A 26,722-nucleotide genomic window follows, 5' to 3' on the forward strand; every position below is an offset into this window, starting at 1 on the left:
CTTGCAGACAATCATTGACAATAAAGGACATTTATGGATAAGTAATCAACGAATGCATAAAATACAGGCTCTTTTATTAGAAAATCCACAAGTTACACTGCAACAATGTTCAACTTTAAACCCAGCAACTCTAATGCCAATTCCTAAATCAACCAAACCTGTTCATGACTGCATGCAAACAATAGAACTACAATATTCTTGCAGACCTGACCTTACAGACCAACCCTTGCATAATCCAGACTATCAATGGTTTACTGATGGTTCTAGCTTTATGGATAAAGGATGTAGATACTCTGGTTACGCAATAGTTTCTCAAACTTCTATTGTTGAGTCAGCACAGTTGCCTAGTCAAGCCAGTTCACAGTTTGCAGAATTATATGCCTTGACCCGTGCATTAGAAGTAGCAGCGGGAAGGACTTTAAATGTATATACAGATAGTAAATATGCATTTTTAACAATACATGCGCATGTGGCTATCTACAAAGAGAGAGGATATTTGGATTCCACAGGCAAAGTTATCCAATATGCAACTTTGATTAAAAGACTTATCAAGGCAGCCCAATTGCCATCCAAAGTTGCAATCATCCATTGTCCTGGACATCAAAAAGACTCAAGCCTTATTACCCAGGGCAATAGGAAGGCAGACAAAGAAGCAAAAAGAGCTGCATTAGAAGGTCCCCCTCTCCAATCAGATGTCACAAGGTTCATGTATCTAGGATTTCATCAGATAATGGCCCTGAATTTGTACACCAAATCAATCAGGCTTTAGCCCAAGCATTAGGAATTAAATGGAGATTTCATTGTGCTTTCCGCCCTCAATCGGCTGCTAGAGTGGAAAGATCTCATAAAACACTTATTACCAAATTTTGTTTGGAAACTCATCTACACTGGCCAGATGTTTTGCCTATGGTTTTGTATGCAATCAGACTGTCCCCCCGCACTAAATTACAACTTAGTCCTTATGAGCTCATGTTTGGCCGTCCTCCTTGCCTGTTTAAACCTGACAGTCAAGGATGGCCCGATTTGGCACATAAGGGGGGGGGTAGATCAACAGAAATCGTTACATCAGTTACAGCTTCATAATTTGGCCGTTTCAAAATTGCGCCATTATATGATGGAACAACAACCCCCTCCAGTAGTTACAGCAACACATGGGTTCAAGCCTGGAGATAGAGTGTGGGTAAAGCACTGGAAATCAGATCCCTTGAGCCCAAGATGGAAAGGACCGTATACTGTTGTCATGTGTTCTCCTTTGGCAGTGAAAACCCTGGAAGGAAAATCTTGGATCCATTGGAGTAGAGTGAAAGCAGCTGCACCTGCAGATCCGGTGACCTACAAGGTGGATAAGACTGACAAGCCTTTGGTGTTGAAATTTACAAGAAATACAGCAACGGGTTCCCAAGACACGGTGTGATCAACAACCTTGCTGAGACACCCCAGGAAGCTGTCTCTCTACGCACGGTGGAAGATATGAGGATTCTACAGCTCATAATATTTGTTAATTATTTAATATGCACACACATTCCTACACCAATCAGTACAATGGCTACATGAGAGGTCATAATGCAGAAACCCTCCAATAAAGAATTATTGAGTAGCACACACCAAGAAAGAGCAGAAACACAGGGAAACCAAGGTTGTCAAAACTGTATCAAAACTACAAAACAAGGAAACCAGATAACCAAGACTTTGATTTACCATACAGTTAAACCAGAAGGGTGTCAAGATAGTTCTCCTGACTCTTGTACATACAATAGAACTACATATAAATTTTGTAGAAAAGGTATCCAATATCAGTGTTATAACCCGAAGTCTGATCCTGATCGTTGGGCCTTACAAATCAAAACACATAGAACAAGAACTAGCTATAAGGACCAGGCACTCTTAGGGATCTCCCAATGGAAATCCAATCCACACTCCAGTTTTAGCGTCACCTTTGATGTTTGCAAAGCAGCTAATTACTGGACTCCAACATATGGTTGCGGAGGGATCGGTAATATTCACAACTTTATCCCAAAACATAAGTACTTGTGCCCACCAGATGGATGTGCGGTCAAATGTAAGTGGTGGTCATGTATTAAGTGGCATACCCAAGACCCAAAAGAGATAGACCACATCTTGTTTGAAAAGAATGAAACAAAAGCAAATTCCTGTGGAACGGATAACTGTAATTTGGTGACTCTCACAGTCAAGAATGGCAGTTGGTTCCTAGAACAAAATAGGTGGGAAAGTAAGAAATGGATGTTTGGGATAGGAATAGATACAAATGGCTATGACCCAATGTCAGAAATAGAAGTCAAAATTATAACTACAACCAAAAGACCAGAACAAAAATCATTATTTTGGTCATATTATGAGGAAATGGAGAACCTACATATTCCTGAAGTACCTAGACATGTAACCAATACCTTTGTTAAGTTAGCAGAAGACATTGCCCATACTTTAGGCGTGTCTAACTGTTTTGTGTGTGGTGGAACAAACATGGGAGAAAGGTGGCCATGGGAGGCACAAGAGTTAAATTATACCAAGGTACTGGAAATGTCTAAAAATAATAATTTAACCTATACAAGTGGGAAAGATGGTGATTGGGGTCTCACTTCCAACTTGGTAGGACACGTATGTTACTCAAAAAACAAAACAGAATCTTGTGTAGCAGTAGGTGACCTCCTATGCACAAGGACATGGGAAGATGGTAAATGGTGGTCTGGAACCAATGAGACCACTGCTATGGATCTTGGAATTAACAAGGCTGCTATGACTATGAAGGTTTGTAGGCCTGCAAGTTTTGTTAATTCTAGGATGTATTTTATTTCCTTGCTTGATCCCCTGTCTTATAGCCATGATTCGGAGAATCTCAGAAAGTACAGCCCAATTAACAGCGAAACATGAAACAATGTTAGCCTTATGGGAATATAAAGTGGTACCTTCAGGAGATCCGGAATCAGAGGTAGAATAATGGAAGTTTAAGCTGGAAAACTTCCAAAAGGGGGGAGTAAAGTGGAAAAGAAATAGAATAACACAGAATAAAGAAGAATAAAGTAAAATAATAATAATAATAATGAAAAATCACTAAAAGCAAAAATCATGTGTCTGCATAATCTCTGAAAGAAAGCTGTGTTGGCCAAAAGCTGTATTAACAGTACGTGAATGACCTAATGCATATTTAGAAACATTGTATAAAAGTAAAAACTGCCTTCATTGTATTCCCATGAGAAATGGACCTAACGTGTGAGAAACTATCTGAATGTTACACAAAATAGATTCCATATACAATGTAAGATTCCATCTATGCTTCCTTTGTTCCTGAGAAAAAGAAACCTATAAAGCTTTAGTTTAGACCCTCCCCCTTGTTCAGAAATTTGCTGATTGTTAAATCACTTCTGAACCTTTTTGCGCAAAAATAAAGATCTCTCTTTCACCCATGGAATTTCGTAAAAGTCCTTATATTTTTTAAGGCTTTCTATTCTTTTTAAACAATATATTTTATTATTCGTCATTTGGACATTATATCTCAATTTATTATTACCATATATATAAGCAAATTGGACAGAACAGGAAGACAAAAAGGATAAAACTGCCTAGAGATTTCAGTTGAATTCTGGAACAGAATAAAAGCCAAGTTTTATACAGATTCATAACAACAAATAATATGATTCTATGTTCTATATTCTATGAAAACAGAGTTGGCTTGTAAATACAGAGGTAATCGTGGAGCATTAGAATCTCTTTAATTGTAATGACCCAGGATCTTTTCAGAAAATGAGTACTGAAAGATACGGGACATTTTTTTCCTAATTGTTATTTTTGAATGAAATCATTGCCTGATTAATCTACTATTCTACATTATGACTGAAAGGTTTCCTAAATAAGAAATTTGTTAAACCTCTGTGGCTATGATCCAAGTTACTGTAAGGCATGCAACTTGCACACTACTGCTATTCATTTCAGTAAAGACACCTTTTTCAACTTTAGAGAAATGGCTGTGGCTGGCATAAAATATTTTTGTTAAAGACTCCTTGAGTGGGGAAGGATAGACTGGACCCTGTGTTGGACCATGATGTTTACTATCGTTCATAATTTTCTAAGTCCTTTTACCAGTACAAACATTCTTGTGTGTGTGTGTGTGTCTGTGTCTGTGTCTGTGTACAGTGACTTGTTTGATGGCTATTAATAAGCAACATGATAGCCGGAGGGCAGCTGTGGTCTAATGGGCAGAGTGTTTAATCAAACTCTATCTGCCTGACACTTTCCCCTTCAACATCCTTCAAGTCTCCCATTACAAACATATCCATTGAAATCTGTAACCATGTTCCACTGAAAAAAAGTGGCAGGCAGGCAAGGAAGGAAGCAAAGGTCCACCAAGTTAAGAATATCCTAAGAATTTTGGAACATCCATTTCTTTGATAAATTTAGACCTTAAATGCAGTCTATCCTGCATTTTCAAGATTATTTAAAGTAAAGTTAAAATAGAATACTCTGTGTGCTGCCATTTAACTTGAGTCATCAATTTTTAATAACTTCTAGTGTTGGCTTTTAGTTTTTTGGTACCATCTACTGTATGACTGAAAGGCAACTGTACATTTTTGAAAGGTTTTGCTACTAATCTGCTTTCTTCTACAACTGTTTGCCATAATTATGTTCCATTGATCTCTGATTGCCTTTTTTATTTGGTTTTTATTTTTAAAATTACAGAAATAGAAGTTAAATATGAAACAATATAAAGAAAAAAAAGAAATGTGAAGTGAAGAAATGGCATATAAAAAGAGATACAAATACAAAAAAGAAAACATATATTAAGAAGCAATTTCCGATCTTTTTTCCAGCATTTACAAACTTATTCTCATTCTTCTCTGATTAAAATTATACCCTTATTCTCTTCCATTTTCGGCCCTTTTTAATCAGCAAATCCATAAATCATCAGTTCATTTTTTTCATTTTCAGCAAAATATAAGAGGTTTGCAATATTTTCTAGTACTTGCTGTCATCCTTGATCAAACAGGTCAATTTTGCCATTTCCACCAGTTCCATAATCTTTACAAACCACTTCAATTTCAGAACAATTAACCAGTGGAAAAATCTGCCTCCAGAAGCGGTGAATGCTCCAACACTGGAAGTTTTTAAGAAGAGACTGGACAACCATTTGTCCGAAATGGTATAGGGTTTCCTGCCTGAGCAGGGGATTGGACTAGATGACCTCCAAGGTCCCTTCCAACTTTACTATATATTACTACTATATACTATATTTGTCTATCTTTGTGCCTATAATAACCTTGCTGCAGTTACCATATTCAAAATAAATCTTTCATAATTCTCTTCTAATTGGCTGTCCATAAGTCCCAAGTTATAAAAAGTTATGGTTTCATCTGTAAGGTTGATCTTTCAACAATCTCTCATGTGATTCTCAGCTTCTCCCTTTCTCTTGTCTGTCAGGAGGATCATAAAATCTGTGCACCTCAACACAAACTCTTGTTGAGCTCTAGCCTTGAGAGAAACCATTGAGAGGTGGTTCGTTATTGCCCAAATAAAATACAGCATTTATTTCCATCTCCAAGTTTGCAATGCATTGTGAAACTCTTCATCCATCTTAAAGAAAACCAGAGTAAGAAAAGAGACAATCTCTTTGCTTTTTGTTTTGGACTGGAAATTGGGCAGCAAAGCAAGGGGATTTGTGAATTTGTGCAGAAGGACAAACTCAGGTTAGATTGGGCAGGTTCTATTGGGAGAATCTGAAAAAAGTATGAAAGAATTTAGTTTCATAAACAGAAGAGCCAGCAATATTTGGGGGAAAAAGAGTTTCTATTCTATTAGAATACCATCTGAAGAAGGGAGGGATTTTTTTTTCAATCTCATTAATGAATATGGGCAGTTCAACGGCTTAGTGGTTAAAATGCTGGGCTTGTCGGCTGGAAAGCCGACAGCCCGGGTTCGAGACCGAAGTGTCATGCGACAAGGTGAGTGCCCATCTTCACCTAGCTCCTGTTCACCTAGCTCCTGTTCACCTAGCACAGGGGTAGGCAACTGTGGCTCTTTTATGACTTGGGGACTTCAACTCCCAGAATTCCTGAGCCAACTCCCAGTTCTGGGAGTTGAAGTCCACAAATCATAAAAAAGCCACAGTTGCCCACCCCTGACCTAGCAGCTCAAAAGCATGCAAATGCGAGTAGATAAATATTACCACTTCGGTTGGAAGGAAACAGTGCTCCACGATGTCACGCTGGCCACATTACCGTGGAAATGTTTTCAGACAGCACTCGCTCAATGGCCTTGAAATGGAGATGAGCACTATAGATGGCAATGACTAGTGGAGTAAAATCTGCAGAGACTCCTATTAGTGAATATGCAAACATCTATGCCATCTTTTAGGTTTCAGATAACCTTTCTTAGGTTATCTACTTTTTTCAGTAAACTTAGTTTGGATAGTTATAATTTGAGGAGCAAGTCACAGGTTCTTTGAAAAAATGGGTAGCATTGTGGGCTGAGCCATTTACCAATATCCCTCTCCCAGAAGGCAATCTGGTGCTATTAAAATCTCTGCCACCTTCCTCACCCCCAGTATCTTATTTGGTCTCTCTCACTTTTACCTTTTTCCCAGTCAGATGGAAACATTCACAGCCACAGTCCCTTTTCAGTTTCTAACTGTGTCTCTGGGCATTCTAATAAAGAAGGATCATGCAAGAGACTGGAGCTCTATTTCTCAAATGGGAACTTTAGTGCCTGTTTACACTTATTCACTACCTTTGTTTGATAATGTTTGTTTAAGTCTTTTTCCTAAGTTTTTCTTTCTGCCTTAATGTTACTTTATGAACTTTCAGAAGAAAGTGTTTTGTGTGACTTTAAAGTGTTAACTGGTAGGGGAGCTATTCTAGTCGTAAATATTAAAAATGAAATAAAATTCTCAATAAATTCAATAAATCCCACTTTCAACAGAAATGGATCACAATGCTGCCTTTATTTATTATGAGGATGATATAACTCAGATATACTCTTAATGTATTTACTAAAAAAGATGATCTGAACACTTGCCCCACCCTCCCTCCCCAAAAATAAAACATTTGCCATATTTGCAGCAAATCTAAGATGATCCCTGCGTATTAAATAAAAAAAATATTTGACAAAGCAAGAAGTCTTTCTTTCTGGTAAATATAGTGTTGAAAGAAAAGTCTTCATCCTGGTTCATCCAAGCCAGGGATAAATAAACAACATGGCGACTGCTTTAGAAAGAAGGTTGCAGTTTATTGAAGGGCCAGACCGAAAGATGGTTCCTGCAGGAAACAGGAGAGAAAAAGAAGGCCAAGCACATCTGGGAAGTAGGTTTTTATAACTTCCTTTTGTTTGGAATAGTTTCCTGTTCCTGTTTTAGGCTTTGTATTTCCTGTGTCACGTATTCTGACCTGAGTCTGGATGTGCCTTTCTGGTATTCTTGATGGTGATGGGTTAGTCCTATTATCATATCCTGCTTCCCTGGTGATGGGGCTAATGACTCCTAGAGTTTGGGTGGGGTATGCAGATTTTAGGTGTCTTTGTCTTCTTGATCTCCTAGCTGGGGCCTTTCTGATGGTTTACATCTGCATTTGTACAGGGCTGCTTTCTGCTTGGGATAGAGAGACTTGGGGGCAGGGTTGATTTCTGCTTTTAAAATCCTTTTGAGGAAATATATTTTTCTGCCCTTTTAATATTTCCTTCTCTGGGGAGCTGACTTCCCTCAATAGTAAACCTTCTTGGTCTCATATTATCCATAGTTACTGATCCTGAGTTGAAGTAACAGTGAAAGCTACACAGGTTCAAACTTTAGTCAGTTTTTTTCACCAAGTGAGTTGAATATTGCATTTTGAGTAAGATTCCTCAGAGGAGAAACAGTGGCAGATTTCATGGTTGTAGAAGAAAAGCCAAGCACCAGCAACTGCATAGGTCTATCTACCATATATACAAATTTGTCCTGAATTTTCTTTTAGAATTTTGTAGAACTGCCTGCTTCCTCTTGTTCTCTTTTTATCTCAGGTTCATTATGCCCATTCTTCCAGCTTTGTCACTTCTGCCACATCCTCTGATTCATTCCAATATTGTTTTTTTCAGATGCACTACGTGATTGACGCAATTGGCACAACGCTTCCTCCCCAGAGCGAACATTGGCAACAAGCATAGATTTTTTAGGAACAAATCCATTCATGTCCTTAGAAGGTAAATGTAATCGTCATTATGCCATTTTCTTCCCCTTATTTACCCCAGCTCAGATGCTTATTTGTTAATGATGTACTCATTTGCCAATTCCTGCTTTTTGTCAAGAGGATGAAATAAGCTTGCTCCTTAGATTTAGATCTAGGCTTTTGCCCTCTGTAGCTACACTACATGCTGAGTGCATTACAAATGTAGTTTGTAGGAAAGAAAGGAGATTATTAACATACCACTTGAGCTAGTCTTTGTCAGTATGCAAATACTTGGTTTAGTTCAGAAAAAAAAGAAAGTATCTCAATCCATTCTTAAAATGAGTTCTAGATATTGTTGGCATCTGGGTTGAACAAGCCAGTCCATATTACTGAATAAAAGATACTTCAGTAGGTTAGGTTCTTTGGACAAGTCCTTGTAGTTCACTGTGGATGCACATATGGCAACTGATTCTTTTGAATGGAAAATTGAATGTACATTCAAGCCAGTTTATATCATACATTGTTTGCATGCTTTCGGAGGGAGAAGATGCCCATGTCTGATGGTCATTTGTGCAACAATGATTTGGTATGTCTATTTTTATGGCAAATTGTGCTGAATCTTCAGTGAATAACTATAGATAGTCAGTGGTTTTTGTGAAAGTAAAAAGCAAGGCGCCAAGCTGACAGCAATCTAGTCTCTATTATCCTTAAGACTGCATATATTGTCTTAAATCTCTTAATATATCTCCTAATTAAGAGGCTATAGAATAGCTATTTATGCCTTGCATCAACAAGCTGGCAACAGCTCTAACTTTTCAAATCACTGGTTCTAAAAAAAAGGAAGAGACACAGTCATAGTCTGAAGTGAATAAAGGAAAGTTCACTCTGAAAATATGGATTATGGTGTCTTCCTTCATCATCACAGCTTCATTGTTATGATTGTGAGATCTTTTCCAAGCAGAACCATAACTCCTGAGCAAAGATAGCAGTAAATGGGTCAGAACGGCAAAAGTCATGATAGACATTTCTATGGACTGTCAAAACTATGGTTCAGTGATATGCTAAGCCTATGGCTCAAACTTTGGGAGATGGGCCAATGATCCAAAGTGTCTTCAAACCAAAGCCTTTCTTGAGGAAGAAACAATTTGATAATGATCTGTGTATGCCATCTGTCTTGTAAATTTTCAGGATTCTTTTTTTTTTACCATGTATATCTATACATTCGAATTAGACTGTGATGTTTCTCTGTGTCATATGTGTGTGTGTGTGTGTGTATGCATATATGCATAATGGTATTTTGGGGAGAGCTGAATTCAATGAATATTCATTTTAATATATGATTAGTGTACATTTAAAGTGACAGTAAAGTTTCTATTCTATTCTAGTCTAGTCTAGTCTAGTCTAGTCTACCCTACCCTACCCTACCCTACCCTACCCTACCCTACCCTACCCTACCCTATCCTATACATTATATACTGGGTTTCCTATTTTCTCTTGTTGCTACACAACACAGAGAACTCAAATTCTAATGGAATTGATATTGATATTGAATAAGGACATCAGAATAGTTTCAGATCCCATTTTGTCCTAGTGACTGGCTGTTAACTACAAAAAACTGGCAACATGCTCTTATGGCATTTAATATTGTTCACCAGCATGGAAGAACATCTCTGCATTTTTATAGTTATTTTATTTCTTCACTATTTTTTTTTCAAAAGAGGCTTAGATACTTAAGCTTCACTGCTTCTGCAAATGTCATCTGCTCTTGCTTTCTGATCTTTCCTTGAGAAAGCACTACAAAGTGGAATCAGAGTGGACATTTCATCCATTTCCATTGATTCTTGCCACATACTTTCTAGTTTTTAGTTCATGCAAATGTCCAATTTCTCCTGTCACCTGGTGCCACAAAAATCCATTCCCCTTATGTGCAATTTATGGAGAGAGGGTTAATGATCTAATTTTATCAGCCACAAAGGTGGGGCATTTCAACATAAGCTATGTCATTTTATTCATTTTCCCAGGCAGAGTATGTTAACTTTCTAATTATAATAGTTATTTTTTTAGGGACTGGTCTCACTGCAAATGATTGAAGCAGGCAGCATCTCATTGTAGACTATAATTTTGATTTGTTCTGTTCTGAAGTTTGTCCTTGGAAGTTTGTCCTCATTTAAAGCAGTAGAACACAGAATATAGAACATAGAATTATAGGAGTGGAGGGATAGAATCAAGATCACGTGAAGTATTAATACCACTCTTCAATGCCTTGGTAAGGCCACACTTGGAATACTGCATCCAGTTTTGGTCACCACGATGTAAAAAAGATGTTGAGACTCTAGAAAGAGTACAGAGAAGAGCAACAAAGATGATTAGGGGACTGGAGGCTAAAACATATAAGGAACGGTTGCTAGAATTGGGTATGTCTAGTTCAGGGGTAGGCAACCCAAAACACTCAAAGAGCCACTTGAACCCGTTTCCCACCAAAAACAAAACACCGGGAGCTGCAAAACCCTTTTGATATCTAAAATGAAGATAACACTGCATATATCCTTTTTTACCTTTATTATAGGTGTGTGTGTGTGTTTCTGTGTGTATCTGTGTGTGTATATATATGTATATGTGTATATATACACACACACACACATACACAGGTAAAAAAAGGATATATGCAGTGTTATCTTCATTTTAGATGTCAAAAGGGTCTCTCTCTCTCTCTCTCTCTCTCTGTCTCTCTCTCCCTCCCTCTCTATCTGCCCTTGGTCTGCCACTCCTCTTCCCCCGCTCTCTTTCTTTCTCTCTCTCTCTTTCCTCTCTCTCTCTCCCTCCCTCTCTCTTTCTCTCTCTCTCTTTCTCCCCCCCCCCCTCCTATCTGTTGCTCACCTGGCAAGCTTCAAGCTGTTGTCCAACAAGCAACCTTGTCTCTTTTATGACTCATGGACTTCAACTCCCAGAATTCCTGAGTCAGCCTAGCTGGGCTAGCTAGCTCTCTCCTGCCCTTCCTGCTTCCTGCTTCCTGCTTCCTGCAGAGACGCAGCAAAGGGAGGAGCTCCGCCCAGTAACCTTTTCAGCTCCTCGGAGAATACTGTGAGTGCACTCTCTTTTACACATACACACAGACACACACACACACAAAAACACAAACACACAGAGAGAGAGAGAGAGAGAGAGAGAGAGAAGCAGGGAAGCACAATTGCCTCTCTCTGTCTCTGTCTCTCTCTGCAAAGGCAGAGGAGGCTGGGAGCCACATGGGAAGGCTCAAAGAGCCGCATGCGGCTCCGGAGCCGCAGGTTGCCGACCTGTGGTCTAGTTTAACCAAGAGAAGGACGAGGGGGGACATGATAGCAGTATTCCAATATCTCAGGGGCTGCCATAAAGAAGAGGGAATTAAGCTATTTTCCAAAGCACCTGAAGGCAGGACAAGAAGCAACGGGTGGAAATAATCAAGGAGAGAAGCAACCTAGAACTAAGGAGAAACTTCCTGACAGTGAGAACAATTAATCAGTGGAATAGCTTGCCTCCAGAAGCAGTAAATGCTCCAACACTGGAAGTTTTTAAGAAGAGACTGGACAGCCATTTGTCCGAAATGGTGTAGGGTTTCCTGCCTGAGCAGGGGGTTGGACTAGATGACCTCCAAGGTTCCTTCCAACTTTACTACTATTATTATTATAAAGTCTTCTAGTCCAGCCCCCTGCTCAAAACAGGAGTCTTTATACCGTTCCAGTCAAATGGTTGTCCAGTCTATTTTTGAAAACCTCCAGTGATGGAGCACCCACAACTCCGTGGGGAGGGGGAGCTATTTCATTGAGCAACTATTCTCAATGTCAGAAAATTTCTTGTTCCTTCTAGGTTGGATTTCTCTTTAACAAGCTTCCACCCTTTACTTCTTGTCCTGCCATCTTGGAGAATAAGTCAATCCCCTCTTCTCTGTGACAGCCCCTCAAATACTGGAAGACAGTTATCATGACCCCCTAATCCTTCTGTTCAATAAACTAGACATACCTAGCTACCTCAACCATTCATCATAATATTTCACTTCTGTATCAGTTGTGTCCTTTCCAAGTCATCTTCATTTCTGCAACCTCAGAAAAAGAACAAAATATGTATTGAGTCATAGGGAATCATCATCCACTTTTTCTGAATTGTCTTTGGTTTATGTCTCGCTATTTTTTCTGACTTGATCTGAAGTAAGGCAGAGAGAAGAATCACTATTGATATGGAAAAATTTAACTTGAAAGTTGTGGTGCAGATAATTCTGTTTTTTCCTGCAAATTCATGAACACGGTTAAAAGAATCCAACTAATTTGAATTATGCTATTAATAAATGTACAGGCACACTAGCCTGGTTTATTAATACATAAGCCATAGTGTGCTTTGTCTGGCATATGGATAAGAAAATTCAAATATGTTATGAGATATTTAACCTGTCTTTCACATTTTCAGTAGCCTGTTCTGATTTTTCCAGCATGACAGAGGTAATGAATACACGTGAACCTGTGATGGAGGAATTTATCTTGAGCCAACCTGAGGAAGAAGGAGGCACTTCCACTCAGGTAAGTGTATGTATGCAAATTGTATACAAAGCTACAGTCAGACAAGGTCACATCTTCAAAATCTGTCAGAACAATTTAGCTTCTTAGAATAAGCTAGAGTGAGACACCACAAGATCATAGTATATACAAATTGAAATCCACTGTGTGTTTTAATCTGACGTGCAAGAAGAATTATGAGCTAGGTTTTGTTATGACTGTCATTTTGGTGAAGCTTGGAGCTAAATTCCTTTTGAATATAATAGAAGGTGGCAGTATTTCATAAAATACAGTACTATCGAAGTTGCTCACTGAAACCTATTTTACAGGTTTTACATCAGTGAATCAAGTGACAGATTTTAAAAAGTAGATTTAAGATCAAGGTGCTAGACAGACAACATCTGGAATGTAGAAATCCATGAACAACTACAGTGGTTTTGGAAAAATCACTGGAAAATGGTGATACCGGTACATACCAATCATATAAGATTCCCTTTTTGATCACCTATATCTCTCTATATAAGTGATGGGTAACCTTACAGTACTTCATTTTTTGGGATGACTTATAGATGATAGGGTGCTGATACAAGGTGGGTGAGACTATATTGTATATGTGAACAGGATCAGGCTGTTCTGATTTTCCCTATTTAGAAGAGGATGCTGTGTTTCCAACCTTAAAGTGAAAGAAAATTTAAATGCAACATTTGACAATTAAAGAGCTTCCTTATTTACATTAAATGTAGTACTCAGTATGAAAATACTGATCTCCTTTTCACTAAATGCCATGCTCCTATATGTAATTTGGAACCTTAGATAAAAGTTCCCATAGATTCAAGATCCATTCTAAGGTTCTAAGACAGATTTTTCCAGCAGAATATAATTTTGAGTGAAGAAATTAGACCCACTGCATCATATACCACATTTAAAAGAAGTATTCACACTGTGTAGCCTTAATTAAGGTAATAATGAGGGAAATGATAGGCTATAATGAACATAACATACAATGTTATTTTTCCAATTCAGCTCAGAGGCTGCTGGGGTGACATCCTGTTTTTGTTCAGTCTAATGAAAATAAGGCAATTCGCTTTTGCACTGTATTTTCCTAATTTGTTTATATGTGACATTTCAAAACCAAATTTTCACAGAGTAGCTTACACTACACTGAAATAAAAAAAATAAAATTGTGAATAGTTAAAATATTGTACATAGAAGTAAATGTAATTAAAATGCACACTAGTACGCATTGTCTCAATTGTCTCTCAATTTGAGATTTCATATTTACAATGATTTATAATAACTTAGTACTTTGCCAAAATTACTGTATTTCAGAGTAATGTTTTGCACAGTTTGTTTTTCGAGAGATGGTTTTTTGTTCTTGTTGAGTCCTCGAGTCAACGGCAAAAAAAGAGCACACATTCTGATGGTTCTAACAGCTTTTATTCTCTTCACTCACTCCGACACAACTCAGAGGCTTGCAGGCCTCTCTGCCTCCTTTAATAGAATCCCCAGGCAAAAAGGTAACAAACTGGTGCGCTTCCACGCCTTGCGCATGCGCGCAGGGCTGGCGCCACTCAGTCTGGTCCCAGGCAGCTTGCAACAGCCCGGGACCATTGCAATGTCCCGAGCCTGCTTTTGCAGGCTCAGGACACAACAGTTATAAATATGTATCTTTAGGGATAGCCTTGGGCAGGATCAGTTATTACGTAAGTCTAGCCTATTTCCTGCTATAGTTCTAAAAGACCCATTCAGGACATTTGAAATTGGATAGCTTATATAACAAATTTAGCTTTTCCTTTTTGTGGAATTTTTATGATTTAATGGAAAAAATGTGGGGAGATATTGAAAATTGACAAATAAAAGAGGACATCTGGATTCCTCCCTGCATAATTACACAAATGGGACAAGTTCACTGTATAAGAAAAGTACAATCTAGAAGTACCCATAATTTGAGAATCTTCCTAAGTTTTGTGGATTTTCTTTGCAAGTTCTAATCTAGTGTATGTCTGATGCATTATCTGATCATGTAATCTAATCATTAAAAGATGATAAAGATGAAATTATCTGAGGATTTGATAAAAGGCAAATAATAAGTTGAAAGAAAGATATGGCAGGGGATCAGCTTGGCCATTTTTATTGGAAAATAGGGAGATCTGCCTTGGGCAACTACTACTGATAAGAAATATCTTATATAATAATAATAGTAATAATAGTAATAATAATAATAAAGTTGGAAAGGACCTTGGAGGTCATCGAGTCCAATCCCCTGCTCAGGCAGGAAACCCTATACCATTTTGGACAAATGGCTGTCCAGTTTCTTCTTAAAAACTTCCAGTGTTGGAGCATTCACCGCTTCTGGAGGCAGGTTGTTCCACTGGTTAATTGTTCTAACTGTCAGGAAGTTTCTCCTTAGTTCTAGGTTGCTTCTCTCCTGGATTAGTTTCCATCTGTTGCCTCTTGTCCTGCCTTCAGGCGCTCTGGAGAATAGCTTGACTCCTTCTTTGTGGCAGCCCCTGAGATATTGGAACATTGCTATCATGTCCCCCGTTGTCCTTCTCTTCGTTAAACTAGACATACCCAATTCCAGCAACCGTTCCTTATATGTTTTAGCCTCCAGTCCCCTAATCATCTTTGTTGCTTTTCTCGGTACTCTTTCTAGAGTCTCAGCATCTTTTTTACATCATGGTGACCAAAACTGGATGCAGTATTCCAAGTGTGGCCTTACTGATTAATGTATATCATAGCATTTATAACAATTCCACATCTCCATACATGTTACATGAATTCTTTTTTACTTTTTTCTATATGCATATTTGTTAAAGTAAATGTCAGAAATCAGAGTATTGTTGACATTTACTGCTAATTCCATGGAGATCTACTAGGAAGCTTAGAGCAAACATTTATCCTTTCATTGCATGCTAAATATCCTATAGTAGTAAGCGATGGTAATGAAGATGCATTTGATGAAAACAATCAGAAGGCTTTGAGATTTACATTTTTTGACATTTCCTTAAGTTGGTTTTTTTAAAAAAAAAAACTCAGCAATTACTAGTAAATCTAAATATCTAATATTTCCAACAATGGATAGGTGTATTATCTTTACAACTTTTGTCATTAAGTGTAAACAAACATAGAGGTATCATGCAATCCTTAAAAATAACACCAGGCTAATCTGAATAGTTCTCTCAATTTCTCATTTTCCCCATCCTAAAATTATTTTCTATATTAGTTGGTAGATATGGCAAAAAACAAAACAAGTACATGAAAATCCATACCTATTTCCTTGTATATTTTTCCTAATATACATATTTTTGTCTAAGGATTTTCTTCCATATTGTATTTCATTCTTAAAATACTGTGTTTCTGTTCATTCTTTCTCAGTTTACATATTTTACATGCATTCCTATTGAAGAATAATTATTAAGAATTTCAGTCACTGTTCTGAATCTGGTGGTTAGACTCCACATATTTACACTGGCATGAATCTAAAAAGTGCACATTAATCCACCTCTAGAAGATTGAGGGCAATAGAAGAAGAGGACGACAGAGAATGAGGTGGCTATATGGAGTCACTGAAGCAGTAAGCATGAGTTTAAATGGACTCCAGAAGATAGTAGAGGACAGGAAGACCTGGAGGAACTTTGTCCATGGGGTCGCGATGGGCCGGACACGACTTTGCAACTAACAACAACCTTAGAATTAGTCTGCTGTATACCAGTCTGAACTGAATTACTTGGGGATATACTGACCAATAGCATGTCTCCAGGCAGAGATATCCACAGCTGGTCATAATGATACCAAAATAAGGAAACATGTCCAATTGCCACCCAACTTCTTAGGTACTTGTAGCCAATGTTGCTACTCAAGGGGCAAAGTTTGCATTTTAATGTTATAACACCTATTTTATCACTTGTCCTTCCATTTGTAGTTACTTCAAGGGCTCATCTAAACCTCTTTCCTATCTATGTATTATAAATTCTGCCACTTCCCAGTATTAGAAGCCATGGTGGCACAGTGATTTGAATGCAGTATTGAAGGCTAATTCTGCTGACTGCAAGCAGTTCAATTCTCACCAGCTCAAGGTTGATTCAGCCTTCCATCCTTCTGAGATCAGTAAAATGAGGACCCATATTGTTGAGGGCAATAGGTTGACTATATAAACCCCTTAGAGATGGCTGTAAAGCACTATGAAGTGATATATAAGTTTAAGTGCTATTGCTATTAGCTGAGTGGGGTTGAGCTGTGATGTTTGAACTGCTGATAGACATGAACAACAACTGAAGGGCCACAAGCTCACCATCCCATGTCAATCCTGCCTCGATTTGAACCTTAAGCAAGAATGATCCATGACTCCATTTTTGAGAGTAAGGTATAGTCTTACTAAAGTCAAGTGAAGTACAGTAAAGCAAAGCCAGGTCTGAGGTTCCCTGGCCAATTCGCTCATGAAAACCCCTTGTTTCCCACATCTGCCTCCCTTTGATCCCCCTTTGCCCTACCATATTCAAACCAGATGTTTTTGGAATGATCATCCTTGGAATTCAGCTTCATTCTTCTTCCTGGCCAGGTGTCCTTGAGGTGTTGTCTCTGGCTGGTACAAAGCAGTTTGGAAAGTCCCCCACTTCCCCCCTCCCAAGGATTTCCCTCCACCTCCCAGTGTTTATGGCAGGCTGGCACTGAACAAGTTGAAAACAGGAGCGAAGTGGCAGATCTGACAATGCCTAAGCATAGACCAGGGGTAGGCAACCTTGGCTCTTTTATGACTCGTGGACTTCAACTCCCAGAATTCCTGATATGGTTAACATTTGTTTATTTTTAATTAAAATAATTTTAAATATATTTTTAAAATATATTTAAAAACTTCCATCCATGCTAAGGAATGGACAACTTATTAAGGATATTAGCTAATCACTTCCTGGGTTTTTGAAATTAATTGAAAACCCATGCATACTTAGAAACTATGCTTCTCTATTGCAAGTATTTATGGAGTCTGTTCTGACTGACAGTTGGTTCTGTTTCTTTCTCTAGCTGGCATCTAGCCTTTTAAAATCTTCCATATAAGGAGACTGAAACCAAATCTGGAGTCATTTATATGAAGATTGATCTGATGAAGCTTGTATTTAAAAATCATCCTGTTCTAAATAACCATGCTCTTCACTATTTGCAGTATAATTGCTCTCATGGTTTCATAACAATTGTCATTGTTGCTATGAGTTGAGGCTGTCAACTGCATTCATGCCAGATGATTAAATATTGGATATTTGTATTACACAAATATTAATCATCAAACTGAAGAATGTAAATAGCAATATGTCACAGTAAATTACCATTGTCCGTTGTTTATAGCAATGTCAATAAAGTACAAAAGGTGGGAGGCAAAGATTCTTGGTTTGCCAGGACAAATCCTACACTATTTCTTATTTCTATTGCCCAATGGAATTGTATCAGGCTGGTAAATATTTGAGCTAAGAGGCCACAGCAGAAGGCAATGGGCTTTGAAGGCCAAACTTCTTGTTTTTTTAGGATAGTACCAAGAAATCCATCTGTCTATCGACCTTCTAATTTTGTCAGTTTCAAATATTCCAACATGTGTTTCCCTGGGCTAAAGGGAAGAAGTGTTCCTTGGTTTGAAAGAAAACAACCTTTTACTTGAATTCACCATCAAAATATTGCTTACCTTAACCAGTTCAGACTGGTTAAGATAACCAGTTTAAGGTGAGGTTTTCTGACAAACTGGGATAAATTGCACGGTAAGAATTCTTTCAGCAACCATTCCTTTCTGTCTTTTGAGTATAAAATGGAAAATGCAAGTTTGCAAGAAGCCCAAAACAGATTATGAAGGGCACAGCCACTATCACCACCACCAATGGAGAACTGATAGTCAACAGGATGCCACTAAAAATAAAATCACTCATTTGTAATATGGATATATCCATTTCCTCTAGAATTTTAGGTTAGCTTTCCTGGTTTGTGAAATTTGTGTTGCAAGATTGTACTAATTATTGCTATGGGATCTGATATTTTTTTTCCTTTTTACAATCTTTAATGGTATTTTAAAAAGTGAAACAGTGAATATCCATTTGTCTCTATAGTTATTTTTTTATACGTGTCATTACAGCCTGATCATCATGATAAAACTAATTCAATTCTTCATTGTACTTCATAGGCTTTTCCGGATGCCCATGAAAAGTATCCAAAACTGTCAAAGAGATTACCATCCATTGTGGTTGAGCCCTCTGAAGTGGGGGATGTTGAAAGTGGAGAGCTTCGTTGGCCGCCAGAGGATCTGAAATCGATGGAAGACAAGAAGGCTCTTGCTGCTCAGAGATCCTGTGCTCAGCAACACCAGATGGATCTTGAAAGTATGAACATTTTAATAACTTTTACTGGGGGAAACATGTTGAAAAGAGTGTGACATTGCCTGTACTAGCTCACCATAGTAATAATACAAAAACTGATGAATTCTTATTCCTCTGATGGGATATTCTAATATATCCAGCATAGGCAGACCTGGTCTTTGAATTCCATTAGATCATCCAGTTAATGTTAAATGGCAAAGGATTACATAAGTGTAAGCCAAACATTTGGCTACCAAGCTACCTGTTCTTTTGACAGAGCGCCGTGACAATCCTGGACTCTTCTAAGATCACGCACCCTTTCCTCCTCCAGCTTAACCTTTTGGAAATTTCAGCTTTTATTTACAGTTATTCAAATACATTATATTGCTTAGTATAATTTTTGAGATAAAGTAACGTCATTTATTATGCTTTTTCATCTGTTTAACAAACCGTAGCTAGGTTAATCATAATTTCTCATGTTTGGCTAACTAGCTAATGGAAGTGAATGCAGTCTGAGGCGGAAAAAGGGAGAAGTAGTTTGTTAGTTTTAAGTAAAGCATATATATGTACAACAGAAAATCAACACAGGAACAATTGTTTCTCTCCAGGTGCTTCATCACACCAAGACATTGGAGATAGTACAAAATGCAGTGAAAGCAGAACTGAGGATGACTAAGGAACTTCATTCAACGAACAGAAGCTGTGGTGGGACCCTAATTGGAAAGCTGGCACATTCCGAAGGCTTGTCAACATGCTCTATTTTAAAACCATAGAAGGATTTAATTTTAGTTCTATTATTAGATTAGTACATGGCAAGAAATTTAGGGGCTTTAGAACTGCTTCTTTTCAGGCTGGGATTCTTATCATTACAATTTCCTTTGAGGAAAAATGGAGCACATTAGGTAGGTAGTTCTTCCTGGTTCCTTTTGTTAATGCCACAAAGGAAAAATAGAAGCAAAACTATTCATATCAAACACAAAAAATATATCAATTGCAATTAGCACTTGTAAGTGAAATTGCCTGTTAAAGATAAAAGAGCTATCTGGTATTGATACCAAGACACAGGGTTTGTTTGCTATAGAATATATTAAATCAATTAAACCTCTTTTGTTTTAGCCATTTAAAACTAGCACTGTGATATTATGGATAATAGATGTAATATAAGGTCACCTTCTAACTTTGTACCTTTTTTGTATAGAAATGCAAGTTTCACTTTTAAATCTGGATTAAATGGAAAATTTAGGACTGCCTTTTTGTGGTGCACAGCAGGGATCTGTACTTATCCCTTATCACTTTTTCTGTGCAAATTCAAGTGAACCAGCTTTTTATTAACACTGCATTTGAAAGAAAATGAATTAAAATTTAAGGAATTCTTTACCAATGTAAATTTTGAATGGAAATAGCTATTCATTATTGTTTGTGAACTGAGTTAGATTTGTGAAACTTCAGCAGCCTTTTCTATTGTTTGTGCAAATAATTTGTGACCCAAATGCTAACCTGGTTTAATTGAGCCTGTTTTAAAAGGGAAAAAGAGAACACTGCTTATGTCATTGCTGTTTTAGGACATTTCCAAGGCATTTGTATATAGACTCTGCTGAAATTTTTATCTATACTTTTGGATCAAAGACTAGACAGAAATGGCCAGTATATACATAAGATGCATTTTTATGTAATTAATGATGTCCATCTGCTTTATTTGCATTATTTAATCTACTGTAGCCTTTTGCCCAGGGAGGGTCTTATGTGGGGCCTCACGGTAGCAGTGAATAGGATCAAATTGATACAGCAGTTATTCCCAAGAGTGTTTTCCAATGCTTTAACTTCAATGTGGTCACCAAAATACAATCTCCAGAACTGGGTAGAAGTCATGACAAAGTGATATGATGAAGCGAAGCGATATTTGTATGGTGTTGATTTCAAGATAAAGTCTACTTGATTTGATGCTTGTATTTTGATGTCTTAGGATGAGTTTTCACTATTTTATCACAAAGAAAGTTTTCTTTCTGTAAGGAATTAAATTGAAATAAAGCTCTCCAGGGGAAAGAGATGCTAAAGTACATTTTATGTGTATATGGTAGTAATCATAGCTCAGCTTATGAAAACAATATTGGGATGGGTGGGAATGATAAATGTTCACTCGTGACTTATATAAATAATCATTATTATTATGAGCATCAACCTTAATGTGCTTGAAAACCAGCTAAGATAATTTTTAGAAGTCAATTTTTTAAATTTTATTTTCTTAATATGGGGTTCATGCTTTATTTTAAAAGTGTCTACCAATCTTAGATTAACAGATTGAAGTCTGTGTGGGCATAAAAAGTTCTAATAAGGATTGGTCTAGAAATATGTGTGCATAGGAAATTACAGAGATGACCTCAGAAAAGCAATGTGGCATTTAGCAAAACATGAATTTAGTCCCAGAAAGGAAAAAAATGTTAGAAAAAACTTAAACTAACTCTGCCCTAATTCTCTTATAAGAAAGGAAAGAAAAAACAACATTGGGCTTTCAGGATTGATAGGTCAGGTCAGGAAACAGATATCACAGGAAATTCTAGAATGCTACTGGTATGAACTATAATAGCCGAATCTTCAAAGCTTCTTCCTTTCCTGGGCTTCATTCATGTTAACTAATTGAGGTGTTCCTTCTCCAAGGTCACCTCTGTGTCTCTCTACAGTGTAACAGAAAAGATTTTATAGTATTCTGTTCTTTAGAGGGATAAAGTAGCCTTCTGCTAAGTTAAATCTTGTGAAATTTTATAAGGGGAATTCTGTGTTTATGGAGTAAAACTGAAGCTTTAACTTCAGTTACTCTTCTACACTTATTCACTCAACCCACTTCTTCTATCTGTCCCCACTTACAATTCTTGAAAAGTGAAAATGAAAACACTTATTCTCCCTCATTCCACAAAAATGTCCTAAATGTACATCTACTGTTTTTAAGAAAAAGAGAATTTAAATTTGATTGTAAACTTCCACTGTTATGATTGCTCTTCAGATCATATATACCAGTCTCACTTCTAAAATGAGTAACAATTCCAAATTTTGTTATAATGAATGAAATTGGTTAGGTTTGGTCCCAAAATGGGATTTGCAAACATGTTTCATATATATATTATCCTTGACATTTTCTTTTTAGGATCCTTTTCACTGCATGAGGATCACTACCAGTATAATGAAAAATATTTTAATAGGATCGTTCTATATATATTCTTAGTAACCAAATTTTAATATGTTTATTTAAAAACTGTTGTGTAACAGTAGCAGTAAGGTGGAAGTATACAACTTTTTCTTAGACAAAGTGAGCATAATGCAGTTTATGTATGAAAGGTAATTCATTATTTTGGGCGTTAGGTGGCTAGTGCTGGTTCCATCATGTAGGGTTGCTGTGTTGGAGAGGTTATATTTCCAATATAGGATAAAGGACTCAACTTTTTTTAATGTTTAATGCATCAAAGTAGAAATCAAGAGTCCCACCTTAGGCACAAAGCCAGCTGGGTGACCTTAGGCCAGTCTTCTTGCCAAGAAACCTGCAGGGACTTATCCAGGTAGTTGCCAAGAACCAAAACTGACAGGAAGGCACAAAAATAAATTAAATAAAATGGATAGAATGTGTCCTGTTATGATGGATTTTATTTTTTAAAAAAATTGAAGTCATAGTCTTGTCACCAAGTGATCTTTTTGTTGACCGACTTAAATTTAGCCCACCTCAGGTCTGGTGAAAAACAAAACCAAATCTAGAAGTCATAAACCCCATTTAGCAATTCTCTCTTATATAGTCTGCCAAATGCTTTGAATACAAATTATGCAGAATATGATAACTAACGTAGTGCTTTATAGCACTCTGTAAGTGGTTTAAAGAGTCAGCATATTGCCCCCAACAATCTGAGTCCTCATTTTATCAACCTCAGAAGGATGGAAGGCTGACTCAACCTTGAGCCGGACAGAATCAAACTGCTGGCAGTTGGCAGAGTTAGCCTGCAATACTGCGTTCTAACCACTGCGCCACCTGCGCAAGTGCACACTGGGGCTTCTATCTGATCCTTAGCTCAAATTAGCTTGTGAGCATTGTATTTGCAAGAAAATCCAGCGAGGTTCTACTCAAAAGTGAATATATGTAGGAATATAACTTAATTCCAATTGTTCTCAACAGGACTTAATGTAGTCTTGATAAAGAGCTGAATATAAATTTCAAAATACTTTGTTACTTAAAATGAAGGGCTGGGTGACAATCCTCCAGCATTTTTCATCTGCCTCCAAAGCCACCTGCATCATTTCTTTTTGGAATCCATGTTCATGCTATTGTGTACAGACTCAGATTGCATTGTGCAGCTCTAAATGTCTTCAAGGTGACACAATTTATACAAAATGCTAGGATATAGGCTGATGCAATGAAATTGAATGGTAAGACATTTGGCATAGCAGAAGGAAGTATTTCTTTGTAGAGTGCATGACTCAAAGATCTGGAAATGATGTTTAACTTGGACAGATTTTAAAAAAGGAAATAGATAAATTCATGGAGAATAGGGTAATGAATGTCGACTAATCATGATGGCTATATAATCATCAGAATCGGAGAGAGCATTTTTCAGTAACAGTTGCTTAGAAGGCCAAATGAGAGGATGATATTGTGTTTGTGTCTTGGTTGTGGACTAATCATAAGCACCTCCATGGTTACTGTAGGAACATGCTGCTGATCAAGATAGACTGTTGGTTTGCTCCAGCTTCGCTTTTCTGATCGTATGCTAAATGTAAATGCTTTAATTACATTTCATTAAGTAGCATTTAATTTGAAGAGAGGTAAATTTTATAAATTAATGAGAAAGGAAAGTGATAAAACTTTTTCAGCAATACAAATGTTGTATTCAATGATGCATAATCACATATATGACATTACTTTATCTGTATACCAGAGTATTGTCCTGCCTACTAAACTTAACTGATTTTTCTGTATTTCCTTTGTTTTGGATGAAATGCTTTGTAGGAAGAGGGAAACACTCAGAATAGTTGGTCATATTTTTGTAGACTATTAAAAACAAGATGTGGATAAAGATTTGATGGACTATAATATATTGTTGGATTCTGCACCTTTGTAACTTTCTTTTTCTTTTTTGTAAATTGCCATCTGTGTATAAACTCCAATAATGCTATGTCTTGCAGATGTAATTAAATCAATTAAAAGCCTACATGGACGTAATTTGGTAAACTAGTATATCAAATATTTATTTTAAAATGAGTTTCTAATTTGACAAGCAAAGTTTCCTCTACTATCAAAAGCTACATTGGTGAAGATATAAGAAACCTATAATATTCCTGTAATAAAGGTCAGTGATGGAAAGCTTAAATATCCAGATATATGCTATTTTCATTCAGTTCTGCCTAGCAGATCCTCCTAAAACATTTTTGATTGATGATGAAAATATTTACAGCCCAGCATATAGATTATTTTTATAAAATAATACAGGATTTGATCTATTGCTTCTAATGCAATACTGAAAAACAATGTCCTTGCAGATTAGATCAAAGGGGGAAAAGTGAGATTGCCATAGGTTTATATTACAAGCCATCCAATCAATCAGAAGAAATAGATGAACTCTTTGCCAATCAGTTAACAAATGTATGTAGGAAGCATATCACAGTAGTAATGGGAGACTTCAACTATCCAGATATCAATTGGGAGACAAACTCTGCAGTGAGTGGGAAATCAAACAGATTCCTAACCAACCTAGCTGACAGCTTTGTCATCCAAAAGGTGAAGGAGGGAACTAGAAGTAAAGCTATACTGGACCTAATTCATATTAATAGAGAAGAAGTGATAGAGGGAGTTGAAGTTGAAGTGACCATGTCATACTGGAATTCAATATAATGCAAACACAAGCAATAGAAAATAACCCAATCAGTGTCTTAAACTTCAAAAGAGATGATTTTAACAAACTCAGAGAGAACCTAGGAAAGATTCCATGGATGAAAATCCTAAAGGGGAAACTACTCAAGAAGTATAGGAAACTCTGAAAAATATGACATAAAAGTCCAGTCCATCACAATACCAATTAAAAAGAAAAACAAGAAATTCAAGAAGAAAGCAGTATGGCTGCACAAAGATCTCTCTGACAAACTGAAAGACAAAAAAGACAAGTAAAAAAATGGAAAGAGGGACATATAACTAAGGCTGATTATCATCCAGATTATCATCCAGCCAGAACATACAAAGATGAAGTCAGGAAAGCAAAGGCTCAGAATGAACAAAGTCTTACAACAGAAATTGAGGATAATAAAAAGTTTCTTTTAACATATTAATAACAGAAAAAAAGTCAATGAAACTGTAGGTCCACTAAAGAGAGGAGCTGGCAAGGAACTAACAGACACTAGAGAAAAAGCAGAGCTGCTTAACTCATTCTTTGTATCAGTCTTCACACAAAAAGAAATTATAGCCCAACATACCAAAAAAACTACAGCAAAAGGCAAAAACTATAAACAAAAATTAAAATAAGAAAAATGGTAAAAGAACACCTATCCAACCTTGACAAACATAAATCACTGGGCCCCGACAGATTACATCCCAGAGTTCTGAAGGAGTTGGCAGATGTTATCACAGAACCATTGCACCATATCTTTCAAAAATCCTGGAGCACCGGGGAGGTACCTGAGGATTGGAAAAGGGCTGATGTGGTTCCCATCTTCAAAAAAAGGGGAAAAAACAGACCCAGGAAACTATAGATCAATCAACCTAACATCAATACCTGGGAAGATACTGGAAAATATAATCAAAAAACAGATCTGTGAACATCTAGAAACAAATAAAGTTATAACTAGTAACCACAATGGGTTTCTAAAAACAGATAATGCCAAATCAATTTTATTTCATTCTTTGACAAAATTACTAAATTAGTGGACAAGAGAAATGCTGTAGACATAGTATACTTAAACTTCAGCATGGCATTCAACAAAGTAGACCACAACTTACTTCTTGGTAAACTAGAAAAATGTGGGCTAGACAGTATCACCACCAGATTTATTTGTAACTTGCTGACAAACCATACTCAAAGAGTAGTCCTTAATGGTACTACATCTACATGAAGGGAAGTAAGCAGTAGGTTACCACAAGGTTCCATTTTAGGGCCACTACTCTTCAATATCTTCATAAATGATTTAGATGAGGGAATAGAAGAGGAACTCATCAGATTTGCAGATGACACTAAGCTGGTGGGATTCAAATACCTGAACAACTGGTTCTCTTATTGGATCCTCCAGGCCTCCGAGGCCTAGAATGGACTTCTGGAAGTAGCATCCACACACTTCTGGCAAGCTGTTTTAGGCCTGAGAGGCCTCCTCCAGGCCTCTGAGGCCTAGACTGGACTTCCGGAAACAGTGTGCATTCAGCCGTTTCTCTGAGCTCAGCAAAATTTAGCTACCAGTTCTCTTCAGTACTCTTCAATATCTTCATAAATGACTGACATGAAGGAATAGAAGGGAAACTCATCAAATTTGTAGATGACACTAAGCTGGCAGGAATAGTCAATAACCCAGAAGACAAGATTAGGATCCAAAAAGATCTTGACAGACTTGAACAATGGGCCCTATCCAACAAAATGAAACTGTAACTGTGAAAGGGACTTTGGAGTCCTAGTGGACTGTCACTTAGACATGAGCTAGTGGTGTGTGGCAGCAGCCAAAAAACTAATACAATACTTGGTTGTATAAACAGAGGCATAGAATAAAAATC

General features: G+C 37.2%; 1 protein-coding gene across 1 annotated transcript in view; it reads left to right on the forward strand.

Moving 5' to 3' along the window:
• Window positions 1-24,196, forward strand: part of LOC120317955 (protein LBH-like) — a 68,340-nt gene extending 44,144 nt beyond the window's left edge. The window contains exons 2-4 of the mRNA XM_039365058.1: window positions 12,604-12,691; window positions 18,828-19,023; window positions 19,608-24,196. Of these exons, the coding sequence (XP_039220992.1) occupies window positions 12,605-12,691; window positions 18,828-19,023; window positions 19,608-19,675 (351 nt within the window). The 5' untranslated portion in view covers window position 12,604 and the 3' untranslated portion in view covers window positions 19,676-24,196. The remainder of the gene's footprint in view (window positions 1-12,603; window positions 12,692-18,827; window positions 19,024-19,607) is intronic.
• The last annotated feature ends 2,526 nt before the right edge of the window (window positions 24,197-26,722 follow it).

This window comes from Crotalus tigris, unplaced genomic scaffold (assembly GCF_016545835.1).
Source record: "Crotalus tigris isolate CLP2741 ecotype Arizona unplaced genomic scaffold, ASM1654583v1 scf7180000019951.354573, whole genome shotgun sequence".
Lineage (NCBI taxonomy): Eukaryota > Metazoa > Chordata > Lepidosauria > Squamata > Viperidae > Crotalus > Crotalus tigris.